Source organism: Athalia rosae, chromosome 1, assembly GCF_917208135.1.
Source record: "Athalia rosae chromosome 1, iyAthRosa1.1, whole genome shotgun sequence".
NCBI classification, from domain to species: domain Eukaryota; kingdom Metazoa; phylum Arthropoda; class Insecta; order Hymenoptera; family Athaliidae; genus Athalia; species Athalia rosae.
This window is the reverse complement of record NC_064026.1, coordinates 24,842,049-24,862,818: the sequence shown is the minus strand read 5'-3', so window position 1 is coordinate 24,862,818 and position 20,770 is coordinate 24,842,049. Positions and strand designations below refer to the sequence as shown.

Sequence of the window (20,770 nt, the reverse complement as noted above, 5' to 3'; positions counted from 1 at the left end):
GGCTATGTTTTGATGATATGTAATTATGGCAAAAGCATTCGATAAGCAACTCATATATAAATAATTTCGGATATTTCAGTGTCCTGGAATTGTATTCTCATCCACCCCTTACTAGACATTCAATAAATAATCGATAACCTGTATTCACTAGATTTATTTCGATACGTTTACATAATATCGTCATCGTTAACTTTTTTTCTTTCATTTAACACAAATATATCACGCGGTTCTCGGCATAAATGACTTTGTAAAACACTGACACTGGTTTTTGTTGCGGTGACAATAAATAAAATTGTTGCGTTATTATTTTATCACGTATTATTGCTAGGCATGGGAGGAGGGAGGCGTACTAAGTTTATAAGAACGTACATTGCCACTAGAGCTGGGAGGCTATTAGTGATAATAAATAGAATTATAAATATACCGTTCATTGCACTATAGATAAAACGACACTTATGTACGATTGGTAATTTTATTTTGAAAGGAATTATTATTGAGTCAAAGCAAAATTTTTTACGGTAACATCATATAACACTGCACCAGTTTCCTAAAAAGATTTCGCCTTGTCTCATCTCAAATCCTTGCCATCTAGCTAAAGTAGAGAAATAGTTTTCGCTTTTGTTTTTTTCTTTTCGATTTTTTTTTTCATTTTTTCTTTTTGTCACTTTACAGCGTAATATTTTAAGTTTTAAGCCTATACATCGCACCAAATACAACTAACATGTACAATTCTGTACAGAGTTTCACACCTACTTATGCTGCATCTGATAGTAAAATACCTAGAATTAGGTAATATATACCTTTAGCTTAATACTTGTTCGCAACAATAACTTATTCAACTATGTCTCACTGTTTTATGTTTACATTTCATTCATACGATTTTATCACTACTTATGTACTTTATAACACATTTATACAAACACAAGGCAGATTTGGGGCTTCCGCTCCATCTGCTTAGTCAGGTTTGCGTTGTCGTTATTTCGTCCTCTTCATTTCAATCTGCTTAATCATCTATTTTACAATGTCTCTTTTAACGTGATTGCTAAAAATCTTAGGAGATCTAGGACAATGTTTCTTTTTCGTTTTATTGAAAATATACAAGTAGAATAAAGTTCAGTAAATCACTTCATAAACTGTTGCCTTTTTATCACCGGAACCAGTCACTATGTATTTGTCATCAGCTGATATGTCGCAGCTCAGCACCGACGAGGACTCCTTGGACTGTGAAGCAAAATGAAACAACCATATCGAATCTGTTGTTAAGCCGGCCAAAATGAAACATAGGACATTTGATCAACCTACTTGGAATATGGATGCTCCGTAAGGTGTGCGCCATGCATTGAGTAAATTATCCTTTCCGGTAGACACAAACCATTTGCCACAAGAGGCAAACCGCAATGAAAGAACGCAGGACTCGTGAAGATGCAACTGATATTTGTCAGGTTTCGTTGCATGGAGTACCTCAACATTAGAGTTTTCCATTCCAACGGCAAGCCACTCTCCAGTAGGACAATAACCTAAAGAAAATATCTGCGACGTAAAGTCATGCTGCTGCAGCTGTCTACCTTCTCTCAAATCCCAGGATCTAACGGTATTATCCAGTCCTCCCGTCCACAATTTGGTTCCATCAGCTGATATATCAATGCAAGAAGCACCATCGGTATGACCCTGAAACTGCCTGACCAAAGTCTGATTGTGCAGATCCCAAACAGCAATATTTCCATCACTACAACAACTGAAGCAGACTTTTGAATCGGGCGAAATTGCTAGGGCATAACACGCTGGCGCAGACGAAGTGAGCTCGGCTTTGATCCGCGGCGTTGGACTCGCCAAGTCCCAAATACTTAGTTGACTCGCTTCCCCGCCGACTATCAGGGTACGTCCGTCAGGCAGTAGTTTTACTGATCGAATGTAGTTATCTCTTTGTAAACAGTCGAGCTGCGACACAGGTTTAATACTGCCGTTTCCACCTTGACCAATGTCCCAAACTTTTACACAGCCTTTTCCCCCAGTGTAGACGTATTTTGTAGGATTAGATATGGTCACCGCACAAACTACCTCTCCATGGGTCAAAGTGTTGATTTGCCTCGCATGCCTAGGGATTCCAGGACCAATCAATGCATCCGTTGGAAAAGGCACAGGTTGTAGTTGGCCCTCTCCGTCCATATGAAAGGAATACGCGCTGCAATGTACAGGTCGAAAAATTATAATGATACATAAAATCGTTAGAAATTTTACCGTCAAAATAAATAAATGACAATACTCACGGTTTGCCACCAGGAACGTTACTCAGTCCATTAGTGGAAGGTATTCTAACATGTCCGTCAAATCCGAGCTGAAGAGAGAATAATGTACAATTCATTGTTTCGACGAGAATACTTCTTCCAAAAGAACGTTTGAATAGGTGAGGGAAGATTCCAAACAGGGTATGTGATGTACGGTGATGAATGATGTAGTTAAATTTACCATTGGTGGTCGCGCGTAAGGCAAGTTGTTGTAAGATGAAGGAGATTGGGGTGGCTCATTGCCGCGGGAGGGCAAGCCCTGATAGCCCTGAGGTGGGGTTTGCTGCTGCGATGATGGGGGATGATAACCCCGTGGGGCCAGTGGCCCAGGAATGCCCCCCATAGTTGGAGTACAGCTGCGAGATCCCCTCGCTCCTACCCCAGGTGTGCCCGGTTTGTCGATCTATTTATTTACAAAGAACACATATACATATAACGATAATTGTTTCTCGGCCCGGATAGTGGAAAAAAACTATCCGGACTCATGACAGAGATGATGACCGTAGTGATCGAGTGAGTGAAGAAAATAGAAACAGTAAAGAGAAAAAGATGTAGATATGTACGTTTCATTGATCTGGAGTACGCATGTTTTTCTCTTCAAATCCCATGGTTGAAATTCATACATATAACGCAGGACTAAGATGATAGCAAAATACATCTATTTTATCCTACAGACTTAAAAGTAGCATAGAGAGGTAGACCAAGTTCGAATTTAAATATTCACAGAAATTCCGATATTATACACACGAATTATCTTCGTTATTATTGGTCGAAAAAATAATAGAATACAACAACAAAAAAAAGAAGAAAACGAATATGTACATATCGTCCCTCTTCTGCATTAACCACTGAACTACAAAAATTTAATTTTACAGGAAACAAGAAAAACATATATGAATTTTATCACAAGAATCGTAGGACTGAAAAACAATGGAATTCTTATAGCTAACATCAGTTTATGAATTTATTTAGAAGCTGCCGGTAGTAAGAATCTTGGACAATCTCGAAAAGCGACGAAACCTTACAGTAGACACTTGATTTTTGTACATATCGCATGGGACGCATGTAGATATGAGAAAAATGATGAGTGTTTTAAAGAATTCTGTTTACCATATCGACGTTTGAAATTGGGTTTTTCATGAAAAAAGTACTCTACAGGATTTTTCGCTAATAATATCAATTTAAAAAAATGGAGTTGAGATTGACGCAGAAAGGGGACGATATTATATACACATATGTACGAGCGATTCTATAGGTATATAATCAACGTTGCGTGCTTCGTCGAGTATCGTTACGTACGAAGTGTGTACACTTAATTTAAAAATTCTAGTCAAGACACACCAATTAAACAAGAAAACATGAAAGTAATTAAGCCAATTTGAACTTGCTCTCCGCAAGATCTTACATCTTTACTTTTCAGAGAGGGAGTACTTCGCGCTGAAGAGCTGCCACTCCTAGAGGGGGGCCTGTCCTTGACGGATGCGGTCCCGGAAGAAGGCCCCCCGCCGGGACCTGGGGCCCCATGTTTATCCATAGTTCCATTCTCGCGTGGGTCTGCGTGTTCCCCATTGGCGTGAGGTGATACAGGTTCCTTGTAAATTGGCATGAATTTAGTATTTTTATACCTCGAACGCTTCTGAATTCTTCATTTTCTAAGAATATTGTATCTGGTTCGACTCCTATAGTATAGTATTAACAACGACAAAGAGAGGAAGAAAAAAAAAAAAAAGAATTAGGAAAGTAAAGCAGCATACCTCATTGGCCACGTCTACTACCAGGTCTTGGTCACTTTTTTCACCATCGCTTTCCTGAAACCCAAAAAAAAAAAAAAAATAACGGGTTTGATATTTTGTGAGGAGAAGAGAAACTCAAATCATATATTCGCTTCTCTACCGCGTCACTCGTAGGGACAAAGGAATTTTCGTCTTTACTCGCATAAATATATTATTTACATACCTACACGTGTATTACACATACATATACGTGTAATTGCGGTATGCACGTGTACGTATATATGAAGAGCAACTACCACGGACATACGCGCACGTTCGCTCGAGCGTTCGTTATCCCGTAAAGAATACGTTGTGAATAAAACAATGACAGCTGTTTATCCAGTCACAGAGAAGAGGAATTACGGTCAATCGACGCTAACTCACGTGATAATTTCTACCCATATATGAAGAAGGGGCGCTCCGATTGTAATCAATATACACGTAATACTCACAAACCAGAAACTAGCGTCGATTAAGCCATAACATTTTACTTGAACAAAAACGAGAAAAAATGAAAGGAGAAAATAAGAAATTTAACAATACGCTCTAATTAATTTGATCAACAATATTACATACAATATCGTTAGATCGTCTGAACGTGTCGCTTATATGTGTGATCTGAATTCTTTTACCTTCGAGAAAAAAATAATCAAACGCCTATATGGATATAATATCGCGCAAGAAGATACAGGATTTTTTATCCTTGCCCCCCCCCCCCCCCTTCTAAACCTGATAGCGCAACGGCAGCAATAAAGATTGTAAATTCGAAAAACCGCGGGAGAATTCACGCTGCATATCTTATATTTTACACCGATTATAGACTCACATGGTATGTAGCGATGAAGTGCGAGAAGAGAACTACTTAGACGCATCAACGAGTAAATACATGGAATAAGCAAAGTGTACAGTATACGTGTATGTATATTAGGTGCACCTGAAGTAAATGTTCGATATATCGTCGGAATGGTTGCGCATGTTCTTTCTTTTTTCTAAATGGGTACGTTTTTATGACTAACAACGTTATGTAGTTCGAGTTGTATACATATACATACATCCACTTTTTTTTTAATGAGCTTAATTGCATATTTCGCGAACGCGATCGATCAATTCACTATGCAAATTAAAGTTGACCATTTATCAGAGTTCAAATTGAGAACGTGTCAAACGTCTAAACTAAGGTCAGAAGTATGTATACCTATGTGACATATATATATATATGTATACCTAATATTCCAAGAAGATCCGTTCCTACCGTATAATTCAAAAGATCGCGAAGAGTTCGATCGGACGAAACGATAAGTTATTATTCTTCAAGTTATTTTTTCTTTCTTATTGTTCTTTATTCTTTCAGTTTAAAAAGTATATCGTGTTATTAATGTTCCGTCATTTTCAGAACACTGGATACCCACTCACAGTGAACCGTCTAGATTCTGTGCAATATAATGATCAAACTCGGTACCGTAAAGTCGCGCGCAGCCTCGCGCACAAGTTTACATCGAAACGCTTTGCACATAAATCCGAACTGCAGTGCTTGTGAAATGTGATATTACCGAAACGAGGGTAAAAGGTATTACGCCGCGACGTCTCGTATCTCTATACGTACGTACCTATAATATCACCAATTTGCTTCACGTTATAATACCATCGCTGGGAAATCAACGGTTTTCGGATATTATTTTGTTCGCGGATGTTTTCATCACCGCCCGCACATGAATACGATCATTAATTTTCTTATCTTCGTTCTTTTACCTCAGACTTATCACGAGGCGTTGGAGTTTCGCGTCCCCTCAGTCGTTCACCCTTTAAGAAGACACGCGGAGCGAGTGTGGAACTCGTATATATATATATATATATACTCTTGTGTGGAATGCTAATAATGTGTGTTCAGCTACGTACACATCGATACACATGCACGGTTTTTTAATATTGAGTAAAGTTACTTGACTTCGCCGGGGAATATTATACCTTTTTGCGACGAGAGTTCGAAATAAAATTACGTCAAATACGATTTGCACGCGTTTCCTCGACAACTTGTTCGACGGTATTTATTAATAAGAGTCGCCAACGAGGGTTCGCCCATTCCTTACACATACATATATATATATATATGTAAATACACGCGTATACACCACGATTGTCACCCCGTAGCTTTCCGCCCTGCAGGGACGGGGCTGATAATAAATTTACATCGGCAACTTACGTAAACACAAACCTGTGGTAGTATTGATTTCAGTAGCATTGCAGGGTGAAGAGAAAACGAATGGGGAGAGAAGGGGGTTGGCGTGGGAGGTGTGGGTGTCTTCCACCCGTTAACCTGCTCGTCCTAGCGTTAAATATGATACAAATGTTATCATCCCTTCTATTCCATTTCCCCAACCCCTCGAAAAGCTCCTACCTTCAGCTTCGCTCATTCCAATGTTCCGGCAGACGCCGGTATTAAGGGCAGCTCTATTATTTGGCCACCCACTCCCGCTCTATTTTCTCCTCCTCCTTCTTCCTTTACTTTCTCCTCACTTCCCCGCCGCTCTCCTTCCTCCTCCTCCTCCCTCGCCACCTTTGGCAGTGGGTACTTTTCCTTCTCTTCCCTTTTCTCCAACCGCCCTCATACCTCACCCTACATTCTCATCCTCATCCTCATCCTCATCCTCCACTGTCGCCTCTTTTACCCGAACTCCCCCGACCCAACTCCGCCTCAAGAATCCTCTAATTTTTTTTCTTTCTTTTCGTTGACTCGTTTTCTTTCCCCTTCCCCTTCCTCTTTTCCTTTTCTTTTTTTTTTTTCTTTTTTCTTTTTTCTTTTTTTTTTTTTGTTTTTGCCCTCTTCTTCCTTCCTTTGGGTTTACCTGCGTAATGTACCCGCTTCTGTTACGCACACCGCACAGAGACCTCGTTGAAATAAGCGACCCCTGTGTACACGTATTCGTTTGTATCTCCGTTTCTTCTGTATTTTATCTGTGTAGGGGGCGAAAGGGAGAAATGATTTCCGTACTCTTCACTCCGTAGGTATATGTATGTGTGTACGTACCTACGATGGGTTTGCCGTGTTCTCTGTGCATTACAGATATTCATACATAGCTATTGTTTCACGGTGAACCAATCAAAGAGAATCGACCAATTTAATCGCGAGCACGAGAATATCAATCAAAAGTATTATAACCTTTCATTATTGTACGTATAGACACGACGATACCCGTGTATAATTCTGCTGCGTTACTTTTCATCTTCCATTTTTCATTTTTCATTTTTTCTTCAGAGCAAAAATTCAGAAATGAAAGACGCGAAAGCATGGAAGAAAATTAACGCATCGTCAGGCCGTAGTTAAAATACGATAATATACATAGTTGCGGATGATGTAGAAAAATATCCGGATGAAGTGGCGAATCGTCTGCACTCTTAAACCGGCTCTGTGTGTGCCTCATTTCTTCTTGCGATCATTGACGTACAGGCCGAGAAGGTGTTGGTCGCCATTTGCTACTCGCTTGATCGACCTTACCTCCCCCCCTCCCTCCCCCCCGCCACCCGACCGCCCGCCGCTAACCACCCCAACGGCACCATTCACTTCGGCTAGTAATAACCGTTTTCCTACAACGACGTCATCGTCGTATCCAACAGCATCCGATGCGACGTAGAGCTAGAAAAATTTAGCCCAACAACGTCCTCGCGATGTGAAGGAGCATTGTTCCGATACGCGATAACGATCTAATGCACGCACACACGTATACGTGTACATGAATCTATAAATGTCTTCTTTTTCTTTATCTATTTTTCACCGTATTGACGAGAAAAAAAATTGCTGAATAAAATGGAATGAAAATTAACTATTGAGTATAAAAATAAAAAGTATAATCTGAGAACCGGATGTAATATTGAGGAAATGAAAAAGCAGTAGATACGCACCAGGAAATGTGATATTGCTGTAACGGAGCGAAAATTTTCTGAAATTTTCCTCAGAAAATATAATAGTACAACAAAATTCTATTCGATAATACTGTTATAGTTTGTAGTAATAATAACTCCCAGGAAACAGCGAGCGTAAATACAAAAACGTTTCGAGTTATCGTTTCCGGCACGCAGAGAACGAAATATACCTAGGTATACCGGCTTACCCCCCCGTCTCCATTTCCTTCTCATGTCTTCACTTACATTACACTACTGAATAAATGTATACACAGAAAGGGAAGAAGTTTTTTCTTCGTTATCACATCACCGGGATTCAATTATATGTAACGTAACTCTGCGAGCAGGTAAAAATAACTATAATAAATGAAAGGAAAAAAACAAAAAAAAAAAAAACTTCAAACAAATCAACAATCAGAGAGTGAAAGTAACGGACAAATTATATTACTGCGATATAAAGAAACCGAAAATGGATGAATAGGTGACGTGTATATAGGTATGTAAAAGCGCGTGTAGCGATCGATTAGGTACATCTTGATACGGAGACGTAGGTGTACAGAGTAAGAAGAGATGGAGATAGCAAGTGAGAACGTTTCCGTACGTATGGTATGAGAGTTTGTCCATACAGGCATTAGCATGTGAAATAAAGATGTGGAGTAGGTACGACAAGAATTATTAATCAAAGTATGGGATGAGAATAAAGTACCGAGATACGGTTCCGACCATATACACGCAGGTATACAGATGGTATGGGGAAATCATTTATCGGCATCAAGCCCTTAAAATCAATAAAAGATAACGGTATCTGCTATATACGTGTTATTTACTCTAGCTGGTTCACTTCGCGCACCGCGGGTGCCATGTTGTCCCCTCAATCCCGGAGCAGCGACAGTAACAGCAACACGAGCAATACACCGTCGGCGGTATAGAGCAACAGAGACGAAGAGAAGAAGAGAACTCGGTGTAGCTATCTTGAAACCGTCGCGTCACCCCGCATCCGGCTCTCTCTCCTCTATCTCTTCCAATCTAGATTCCTCTCCGGTATAAACCCCTACCCCTCTCTCTCTCTCTCTCTCTCTCTCTCTCTCTACGTCTCTCTCTATCTCGTTCTCGCTCTCGCTCTTCAACCCCCTCTCTGCTCTGTATATCTTATAGGATATCACGAGATATATAGTAGATACGGTGTATTTTTGCGAATCGAACAGACCGAAGATATACGAGGTATGAATAAAAATGAAAAACCAAAAAAAAAATGCTTATAAAAATAATAATAATGATGTAAAAACGAAGACACTCGAACAAATAAATAAATAAATGAATGAATAAATAAATAAACACACAAATATAAGTATAAAAATATGGTGACGATGAAGAAAAAAGGAAACGATGATAACAGTGATAATAATAAAAAGGTGTAAAAAAAAAAAGAAAAGAAAATGTCGTTTTATGATATATGAGGCGATACGCGGCACCGTCATACAATAAATACGATATTTGCACCCCTGTCCCGAGGAAGGTGGCACTGGAGGGGGGTCTCGAAGGGTGGAACGGGGAGGAGGGAGGAAGGGGTGGTGGACGATGGCAGGGTTTGGATGCTCTGGGATGGTATAGATTTTTATGTCTGCGAGAAATACAAAATGATGGATATAAACCTCGCCTCGCCCCACGCCCCCAACTCTCGACGAGCCACCCCCGACTCCTATACCTATACCTATACCTATACCTATACCTACGCCCGACTCACCATTTTCCTCCTCTATACCCACCGCCCGTCCTCTTTCGCCAACGTTTTCCACCCTATACCCCATTTTCACCCTCCGTACCCCGCGGAAACTCAGAGCGAATGTTTTGTCATCACACCAACCCCTCGCAGATACACTTGCAACCGCGTATTCCGTATTTCCTCTATAGACGGCTTCTCATTCGTCCATACCGGCAGCCCCGATCGCGACTAGACTTCCAGTTGGACTTTAAATTCTCCTACACCGCTACACCCTTTCTACCGCTGCTTCTTGCTTTGCTATACACATTACGCTCCTTCTACACCTATATATACCTCTCGTACACATGTGTACCGCGTCTGTACGTATATACATATACTTCATACATACATACATACATGTATATATATATATATGCCATGTGTATACATCTATGTACTATGGTATGTAGCTCGGTGGTATATACATTTTATGTACATACATGGTTGGGCTACCGCGCCGTCGACGACGACGCGCGACGGTATTATTTGGGCAGCGACGAAAATCCAACGAATTGATCGTATGTATACCTATGCGCACATGTACAAACTGTACAGCGGCATCTATATACCACCCACGTTTTCACATATTTCTAGATTACCGTCTATATCACGTGAATAAGATTCGTCAATAGAATCCATCAAAACATCGGACGCTCAAATTATGTACTTTCTACGTGATACGCGCTGTTCTCAGCGGTCAAAGTTTGGCCAAAATATGAATTTGTGCTCAACACAATTGACGTAACATGTATACATGTATACCTATATGAAAAACTGGGTGTTATCTCTGCACGAACCGAAGTGAGTCAGCTCGTCTGGAGTTTTGCAGTTAATTTCTAGCAAGACCACCACAAGCGAAATGTGACATTGTAATTGAACCTAAGTATAGAGCAATCATACCTCTACTCCGTAGCTGCAGCTATGTATATGTAGCGTATTACGATTATCGTATGTCATCGCGGTAGAAAACGTACATATGGAGTGGTCTTCGATCATTCACGGCGTTCGTCGATCGCATGCAAATTAACTAATTCGAACAAATATCTACGGAGGAATGAAAACCGGAAATGCGTTGCGCACCTCGCTTACAAGAGGTTAGAAAATCGTTTTTTTTCTTTTTTTTTCGTTTCTTTTGATGTACTAATTTTTGTGAATTACGCCCAGCTACCGGTGGTGATGAAAAATTTATTTTAATGTAATTTTTTACGGAAAGTCATCTCTGCCAGGTATCACCCCACCCCCCCACCCCCGATGAAAAACAAAATCAAATTGAAGTGAAAGTTGAAAATTTTCCGAGCAAAGTTCAATTTGAAGTATGACTTATATAATCGGTATGATTTTCAACATTTTTTTGCCGGAACATCGAATATTTACGATCGTACAAGTACAATGCTCCAATTTTCATGTATATTTTAGACGACAGTGGATACCGAAACGTAACCTAACCATGATTAATTGACGAATTGATGTTCGTAAATTCGGAATCAGTGTAAATGTATACGGTGCATTCATAATTCGCGTTTAAACCACGTATACAGGTATAATGACTCATTATATATGTAGGTATTATCCCCCGAGCCATCGGAAGTCCCTCCGTAACGAGGCAGAAAGAGTGGGAGAGGAACGAAATGAGAAGAAAGAAAGTTGCGCGCGGTAGTTAAATCTGAAACTTTTATATACATATACAATATGCCCAACACAGACGGAAACGAAGAACCTCTAATAGGTCATTCAAATCATATCCCCAACCGGCTATCTCGTGCTAAAATTAATATATCATACGCTATATATACGAATACGACGATCCGATTGATAAAAAAAACTGGGATGTCATTCTCGGGCGATACGTTCAATTATTCAATTTCTTTTTCGATGGATCGTTGCAAAAAGAATGAGATAGACGGCGAGTTTTGCGCACAAAATGAGGATGGATATCAACGGAAATTTCATTCAAAAGTTCCGAGGATCGATTAACGTCGGGTGTTCTTTGTCGGCCCCGTGGGGGAGAGGCCATTTCTATCTTATCTGATCCGAAACAATATAACGCGAATCGACCGTTGGGTAGGTGACGTACCGGACGCGTCATTTTCACATAATGTTACAACCGTATTTAGCCGCGTGTGGTTTTGTGTCGTATCTATAGGTACGTACGTAATGCATGCGTGTAAAAAAAAAAAAAAGAAGGGGATAAACTCCCGACAAAAGTATCGATCATTTGGACAGAAGAGGCGTACCATTTTAATCCCTATGCTTATATAAACATAGGTTAGTCCGCCGATCGTTGTCGTTTGTTCCTTTGTTATTCATATTTATCATTATTATTATTATTATCATCATCATCATCATCATACAGCGGGTTCTCTTTTTTTTTCAATTTTTATTATCGCTGTTGTTATTGTTATTTACTTTCACATCGGAGAATCTTCCCCTCGTTCGTTATACGGAACGGAGCTTTTATGCGCGCAGATCTCTTGGAATTTTCAACTTTTTCTTCGTCGTCGTCCCCGTTCTTTTTACTTTGCTTTTTTTTTTTTTTGTTTTTTTCTTCCCTTTTACTTCTATCTCCGACTTTAAATTGTCGTTAGATATATTACCGTACATACAGTCTTAGGAGTTTATCAAAACCATGACAACTGGCGGTGAAGCGACATTTTTTACTTACAATTAGTTTTTAAATTATTATATCTTCTTTTCACAATTTTTATTCTTCCATTTCCTCATATCTATATTTATACATGAATCGTTGCGATTCTACAAATAATTTCTAAAAGAAGATAACGTCCGCGGAACATGAATTTTATTCATTAAGTCGCACAGCGTAAGTATTATGACGGCGTATGTAGTACATTGTTACTGAATTACCTGTAATATATTCGATTTCAAATACATTTCGACAGGTACTTCTATGTTTCCTTTTTCTTTTTTTTTTTTTTTTTTTTCTCATAATCGGATTCAATGTGATGATCAGCGCTTCTCCCCTTGAGTTATTCGCATCAACTGTTGAATCCCTTGATATACAGTAGGTAGATGAATCGAATCCGTAGCAGTTCTTTGCCAAATTTTCTCTTCTCTTCTCATATTTCTTAGTCCCTGCGTAAAATTTTCGTTAGGTAATCGTTTCCTTTATCTCCTTCATATTTCAATTTATTGACTTCTTTTTCGCACTTAATTTTCATTCCGCTAAATCTACAGACTTCTTTTCTTTGTTTATTTTATTTTATTTTTTTTTTCGTTCTCACACACATTTCGACCCGTCGAAAAGTGTGGAAATTAAATTCTAAAATTAAAGTGCATCGTCCGAAGGGAGTAGTAAACGAGGCTGTGAAGGAACAAAAGAAATCCATCGAAATTTTCTCAATGAGAGAAAAAAGGAGAAGAAAAATCGACGAATAAAAATATACAAGGAACGTCGAACGAGCGGACGAGAACAGAAAAACTGAAAAAAGAAAGAAAACGAAAAAAGGCATTCAATATAACTATGTGTAATAACAAATAAAAACGAAAATATCGAGAAAAAATAACGGAAAAAAGCATGAAATTATTTGTCGACGAAAAATATTAAAAAATTGAACGAACGAAAAAAAAAATTCTCAGAAAAGAAAAAGGAAGGAAGGGGGGAAATAAAGTTGCCGAACGGATTTTAGGCGTTAAAAAAATTGTAGAAGTTATAACGCGAAAGTCAGTTGGTGACAAATCCATCGATGGTCCTGAAGTTTTCAATATCCTAGGTATTCCATACCTGCGCATGTTTTAGTTGCAGCAGTAGCAGCGGCGCGGGGGGGGGGTCCTATATGCAACGGGAATCGCCGCGGTGGACATTGACGAGCAATAGGTCTCGCAAAATAAACTCAAACCAATCCCCGACTCTATATTCTCACCCGCTGGGTCGCCTCGCCTCACGCCATTTTTCTCCCTCTTCTCATCCTACCTCCGCCTCTCATTCCATCGTAACCAGGTTCCCATCCCAGTAGAGAGTACGGTAGAACCCTGCAGCCTCCATTCCGCCCCCGCGAAGCTCGGCCAAATAAATTACACCGCCTCGTGACGCGAAAAAATCCAACGAGTTGCGAGAGATGGCGATGGGGTGAGAAAGAGTGGATAGAGAGAGGAAAGCGAGGAGAGAGGTGTGGGCGAAGAGAATAAGGGAGGAGAAGGGGGAGGGGGAGGGGGGGGAAACGGTCGGCGGAGGAAATACAGAGAGAGCGAGCGAAGAGGAGGGAAAAGCGAGGAAAAAAAATGAGAGAGGAGTTGGAAATGGCGAGGAGCGAGGGACCGAGGGGCGGCGGAGGTGGTGGCACGGCGGTGGTCCGCTTTAATTGGTTCGACGTGGTCAGATGAAAAATTCAACCGACCCATCCTCCTCTCCTCCTCCACCTCTGCCAGGATCCGCGGTGGCCTTACCGCGCTGAAAAGCCTCTGAAAACGTTTTTATGCGACAAGCGATGCGATTCTTGTACCCCGAGCTAGATGTCTCTATATATATATATATATATATATATATATATATATATATATATATATATATATATATATATATATATATATATATATATATATGTACATATACGTATGTACGTATAGGACCTACCTACCTACTCTCCGCGGAAATGAGAGAAAAAAGGGAAAATGAAGAAGAAAAGTGACGTCGTACGGTTAGAGTTGGCTCGGCGGCCGTTCGATATATATACTTATACCATATATACCGTCCACGATCTACATGTATATGCAATTAGCAATAAGGGTTTTATACGAGAAAAAGAAAATAAACACGAAGAAAAAAGAAGGCCGAGGAAGATGGAAGGCAAAAATAAAGGGTACGTTTATTCGTAATAAAGGAGAACGCGGATGACCGTCGTCGTGACGTATTTTTCCTTTCATCCCTTCCTATATGTTCCTTGTTCGTGAGACGTTTATACCCATCGCTGCGTACTGCATCTACGTAGTGTGTGTATAGGTACACGCACACGGATAGACGTACAATAATATACAGGTATACCACGTAGCCTCCTCCGCGACTCGGTGTACTACACTATTGTGCGCTGGTTGATTAATGCTTTCCTGAAGGTTCGGAACTATCCCTCTTTCTTTACGGAGATCTATATATATAAATGTCCCTTTCTATCTCGCTACCGACTAGATGAGGGGTTGCTTCAAGATCAACGTGGACACGCGAGAACTCATTTCCGGTAACCACCCCGTTCGCTGTTCTCCGGTTCTCTGAAACCGGCACATACCGGAACTATATATATGTATATATATACCTAAAAGTAAAATCAACGAACTACGCCCACCTTCTTCTGCTCGTCGCATCGAGTAACTCGGAGCTTTTCCCCGCACGCTGAACGCTTCGAGATCTCTACTCGTCAAATTTCACTTCAATCGCTAATCGGTCATTTTCATCTTCATTAAAATCTATACCGCATAAATACAGTGATAAACTAATTATTTCTATTACATATGTGGCGAATAACTTTCAATTATATAATCAAACTTTTCGAACATGAAAGTTAATTTTTTTTTTTTTTTTAGTTTTCTTCGTGGAATCGCTACAGAGAAGTACTACAACAACGTTCGCGGTGATTCGTTTTCACATAAATCCATGAGTCTTTTTTTTTTCTTTTTGTACACAAAAAAGAAGAAAAAAAAGGACCGACCGTTTGGAATCATTCCAATAACGATTGCGGTAGGAAATGCAATTAAAGGAAGCAGCCTAGAAAAACTAAGAAAACGAAGATAAAGAAAATAAAAGTAATTCTTGATGCCGCGGAGTTGTCGACGCGTGTCTGGCATATATAGAGGATAAACAAAAAAGACTCTATATATAAATACATACATGTATATCAGAGGAGGAAAAGAGTAGAGAAAAAAATAGAAAATAACTGAATAAGGTAAAAAAAGGAGAAAAGAAAAGAACCACACGTGTCTAACCGAACCTAACTCGATTAGAGACCATCTCCCCTCTTTTCCCCGCAGCACCTTACACGACCCCGCTTTACGCAGGGGACTTTGAGAGGCACGTGCGCTCAAAAAGGAGAAAAGAAAAGGCAAAGGGAAAGAAGAAAATGAAAGGAAAAGACAAATAAAAGGTTGAAAAGTGGTGGTATACAGATGACCCGACGATCCCAACTTCAACTCTTCGACTTCTGCTGAGCGGGGTTGAATGATAACGCACAGGTATACATACCGAATACATAAGGAAATAATGCGGCCGGAATTTCCAATGAGATAAACCGCTTTTTCGTACAGTAATTATTCGATTACAACAATTTCACGCACCAATTTAAAAAAAAAAAAAAAAAAAAAAGAACTGACGTGACAAAAAAAGTCGGAGTAAGGGAAAAGAAATGGTACACAAAAGAGAAAAAAAAACAAAACAAAACAAAACGAAACGAAAAAGCCAAAATAAAAAGATGATTAATAAAACAAATGAAAATAAAAGAAGAACAAAATTAATGAATAAATAATAAAAACACACAGGTAAATAAAAAAGAAATCGTAAAAATAATCCAATTTAATCTGAGTTGCGCGCATTCTCCACGCCGTTTTAATTATACACTTCGTCCGGTGTTTCGCGACGGTCATGCAGCAGCAGCACCCAACAGCAACGACGGACAGGCTACGTACGTAGGTGGTACATACGTGTGGGGTCGAGGAGTAGGTGTGTGTATTTAGGTACGAATAGAATTCGACCGTTTCCGAGCACAGGACGTACAGTTATGCGGAAGAATCAATGGCAAAGGTATGAGTGACGGGATATTTGTAGGAAAGAAAAAGAAAAATTAACTTATTTTCGATGCTGCTTTTATCCCTACTCATTCGTCAATATACCCGTTTGAAAATGAAGTATGAGAAATGAAGGAATTTACGCAACAGATGCAGCTGTGCAAGTCGTATACATTAGGGTGCTTTTTGTGAATTACGTATGGAGTAAAAAAGCAAAAGGTGTTTAAAATCTCAGATTAACAGAATTCAATTGATTTCACAAAAACAAACAATACAAATATAAAGTATGATTTTTTTTTCGCAATTTTATTGGAAAATATTTGAAATTTTTGCTTGATGTTACTTTTGATCGCAGATATCTTTTAAACGGTTGATCGGAGGAACCTCGACCTTCAGACGTTTTTTTTAGAGCGTGAAATTTCCTATAAAACCTTCGACTGGGATGTTGCGGAAACAAGCCATTCCGAAGTAATGAAAATGCAAAAATGAAAAAAAAAATTTCCCGTGTTAATCAAATGGGAAAACTACAAATGGATTGAGGCAAACCTTAACATCAATATTAAGGGCTCTAATGGGGGTCAAAATTCTTGTTTTTAAATCTACTTTCAACTTTTCGACACCATCGAGAGAAAAAAAAAAAAAAAAAAATTTCTGAAAAACATCCTAGTATACATGTATATATATACACCTGTGTAAGTCGAGTGAAACGCACTGTACATGTATCGTACATATACCAACACGGTTTTATTGTTCTGAAACATTCGTTTCATTGGAGCTGCGCTTATAGAAGCATAGGAATTGCAACTGGGGGTTGAACAATTGCTAACTTCCGGTTTGCCAGTGTTATCCAAATTCAACGCTGATGGAGCGATCACGTCCTGCCGCTATCTGCACCGCTGTGTTGCTGTTGCTGTCGCTGCTGCACGTGCGCAACCGTAAACGATAACGAGCGTATTGTATTGTATATCATTTACGTAAAAGTTTGAATAAGTGGTGTTCTTTTTTCTTTATTTTTTAGTTTGTTTTTCTTTTTACCTCAATTTTCGTGCCATTTTATCGAATCATCATCGAGAATTCCGAACAATTGCTAGTAATTATTCAGAGAGAAATGGGAGGGTGGAACTCCTTCTATAATTATAACGAATATTTTAATCATCGCGGATATATTCCTACACAAACGCATACGGTCATTGAGATTATACCATTTTTCTAAATTATATACCTATGAGGAGGGTTAAAAGTTGAAACTTTATAGATCGAAGAATAATATAAGGCGTATTAAATGTCGGCTGTGAAACTGCTGCGGGATCCATTCCCCGCTTATAGTATATGTATGCGCACGAAGAGATACAGCATAGAGATATACACAAACCGCATACCAACACCGATGAAAAGCGGTCTTTCAAAATAGGCGAGGGGACGAGACATTTCACCCCTCTAGCTCCGCTCGCTTCCGCGGGGGTGTTATTGTAGGCCACAAAATATAACCGTAACAGCCAATGACGTTACGTCTTACAGAACTTTTATGCTCTTCCAACTGCAACGGCGTCGACCGGTGCAGCTTCTTTACTACGTTCCCGAACGTATGTATATTATACGTACATGGAGAAAAAGTACATAGGTATACGGTAAGTACGTAAATACGCACGATCGCCTCGGTACTCAAAGTCGACACATTTGAAAAATATACCTCTGCAGAATAGCGTATGTAATAACAATTACGATTATCTAGTCCTATACGTACGTCCAGTTTCGTTGCTCTACAGATATTTAGCGTACAGGCACATAACCTAGCCTAACCTTTTTTCAACCTTGTGAGAAGAGAGACATAAATATGAATTGATATTAATAAAAACTCACATGTCCGAGTTTTTCTTCTTTCCTACGTTTCGGATCGCTCTCCAGGTCGGGTGTTCTGCTGCGAAATTTTTCGCCGGGTGACACGGATCGTCTCAGTCGTTCTTCCGGTATTGGAATGGGTTTACGATCTTCGGGTGTTTCGGCTGTCGCCCTGTGTTGAAGATCCGTGGGTTTTAGGAGAGCCTGTGCCTGGGCGGCGGCGGCCGCCACCGCTGCTACACCGGGATGCGGGGGTGGCGCCAAATGGGGGGGAACCCCCGCGGCCGCTGCCGCTGCCCCCGCGAAACCGAGAAGTCCCGCTGGGGGAAGCCCGCAGACCACCGCGCCGTGGGGTTGTTGCTGTTGCTGTGCTTGAAACTGTTGCTGAAACGTAAGTGTAAAGTTCCATCATTGATTCTGACCACGAAATATCTCGTACGTTCGTACGACACGGATGGTATCGTTGTTGTTTTTTGCTCTTCTTTACCATCGGAGGATCCGATTAATTTTCAAACACGTTTTCATCTTTCTTTTCCTCTCCGTTTTTCACTGGAGATCCCAATTTGAGAATGAGAGTAAGTGTTTGAGGAGACAATTGTTTCGCTGTAAGTGCACGTCTAAAACTATTCCAAAATTGAAAGTTTTCATTCCGTTTTTAGAAAAGCAAAGAAAGCAATTTGGACCTTAAGGGTGTTTCCTCTAGATTCTTTCGTTGGTCATTCGCACTCTCGAGTACACCGCTGCGGAGAATGTAAAAATAAACCAAAAAAAGAAAAAAAAGATAAGGATTGCAGATGGCTACGTGCACGTAGAGTACGGTACGTACATAATGTAGAGGGTGTCGACGATATTCTGTAGAACGTTTAGAGTTGAAAGGGGAGGCCCCGCTTAATGACGACTGTGCTCTTGTCTTTGGTTAAAATTCCCTCGGGATTGTTCCGTCTCGGATCCTCGTTTTGTGAAACGATATCGCACGGTAGATATAAAGTGGGTATGAAAGTAGATGTGTATATGTGTATATATACTTATATATGTATACATATGTATTGTACTATACGTACAGTTAAGCCGAGTGCCGATGCTTGACCGAAATTAAATTATTGCTCCTGTGCCAAGAAGACTTAAGCGAGGAAACAAAGGAGCGTTTATTTGTCAAGTATTGAGAATAGAAAATGATGAAAAGAATGTAGATCGGTATATAGTAGACACCTGTAGGTATGCCTAAACCTAAAAATATGATAAATAGATAGAAACGAGAATATTCCACGTAATTTGTAATCAGAAAAACCAAAAAATTCGTCGAAACATACGCGAAGCGAACGCAAAATTGTATCAACAAAAAAAATTATAATAATAATTAAAACAAAGAAAGAAAGTATTAATAAAAGACGAGAGCTAGTACTACCCTTTGTCGCGGACCCGCGATCTCCAGCACCAATTGAAATATTTTAATTTCATTAGAGCGAAGATCCTTTCGAATATACCTAATGTAAAGGATAAGGATTGAATAAACGTTGAAGAAGGAGTAGCAAAAAAAAACTCACCAATATTTGCTGCAAGGTTTGCTGCTGTTGTTGCTAAAATGTTCGAAAAAAAAAAAAGGAAAAAATTGAATAACATGTAATCGTTATAAAATATCATTTCGAGTCGACAGACTAGACAATGCCAGACATTCGGATAAATGTAAGCCAACTTATGGATGTGGAGAAATATCTTCGAAAGTTCAAACTCACCCCAATAATAGCGTTGAGTTCGTTCATCGTAACTTGTTTCGCTCGTTCCACGGCGTTGGCGACTTGCTGTTGGTGCTGTAACCCGTGCTATCATTATCGTGTTGTTATCTCATTTGATTGTAAAAGGTTTTATCAATCGGAAGAAAGTACGAGACTCACCTCTTGCGCCAGGAACGGAAGGACTTGGGCAATTATCGCATTTAACCGCTTAGCAATCTCCGTCTGCAATTAAATTCAAATCAACCATGATACGTAAGTACTTACATATACATATGTATACGCGCGTATCGTACACATATATACAGGGCGTTTCATTTTAATCGAACCATTTTCGTCACTCGCGACGATTATCTATAGGTATAGTTATGCGAAAAAAACCTTTTTCGTGCAAAAGTCGCGGGGTTGATCGAAGCAGGGAAAAATTTGAGGTTATCAAATTGTTTCTTTTTCGGTGCAGATCTTGCGAAGCTGCACAGTTTCGCGCCCAAAATATCAGGGGTTGTCCCGAAATCCAACCGATACTTCGACAGGCGAAAAATATTTCAGATGTTTTTTGTGAAAAATTTTTCGTTCTTTTCGGTTAGGGGATGAAATATATATGGTGTTCCATTTGAAAAGACTAAGTTGACTCCGATTAGACCATTACGAGGACGCTTGAGAGAAAATTGGATGGCGTCATACCCGTTCCCCGCACTTCGAACCCCGCAACTTTTGTACGGGAACTTTTTTTGTACGACCTCATTCCTCCGAGCAGTGAAA

The 20,770-nt window shown here is 39.8% G+C and overlaps 1 protein-coding gene across 5 annotated transcripts in view; it reads right to left on the bottom strand.

The window, feature by feature from the left end:
• Positions 1 to 138: 138 nt before the first annotated feature.
• The window catches only part of LOC105690959 (protein groucho-like), a 49,683-nt gene continuing 29,051 nt past the window's right edge, over positions 139 to 20,770 (bottom strand). For 3 of the 5 annotated variants that reach the window (XM_048660398.1, XM_048660399.1, XM_048660400.1), the window contains 10 exons: positions 20,171 to 20,233; positions 20,012 to 20,098; positions 19,823 to 19,855; positions 18,300 to 18,662; positions 4,040 to 4,093; positions 3,691 to 3,876; positions 2,467 to 2,688; positions 2,268 to 2,335; positions 1,303 to 2,182; positions 139 to 1,221 (listed from right to left, as the gene is read on the bottom strand). In XM_048660398.1, coding sequence (XP_048516355.1) covers positions 1,114 to 1,221; positions 1,303 to 2,182; positions 2,268 to 2,335; positions 2,467 to 2,688; positions 3,691 to 3,876; positions 4,040 to 4,093; positions 18,300 to 18,662; positions 19,823 to 19,855; positions 20,012 to 20,098; positions 20,171 to 20,233 — 2,064 coding nt within the window. In that variant the 3' untranslated portion in view covers positions 139 to 1,113. The remainder of the gene's footprint in view (positions 1,222 to 1,302; positions 2,183 to 2,267; positions 2,336 to 2,466; positions 2,689 to 3,690; positions 3,877 to 4,039; positions 4,094 to 18,299; positions 18,663 to 19,822; positions 19,856 to 20,011; positions 20,099 to 20,170; positions 20,234 to 20,770) is intronic. The other 2 variants (XM_048660401.1, XM_048660402.1) reach the window with 1 other exon arrangement.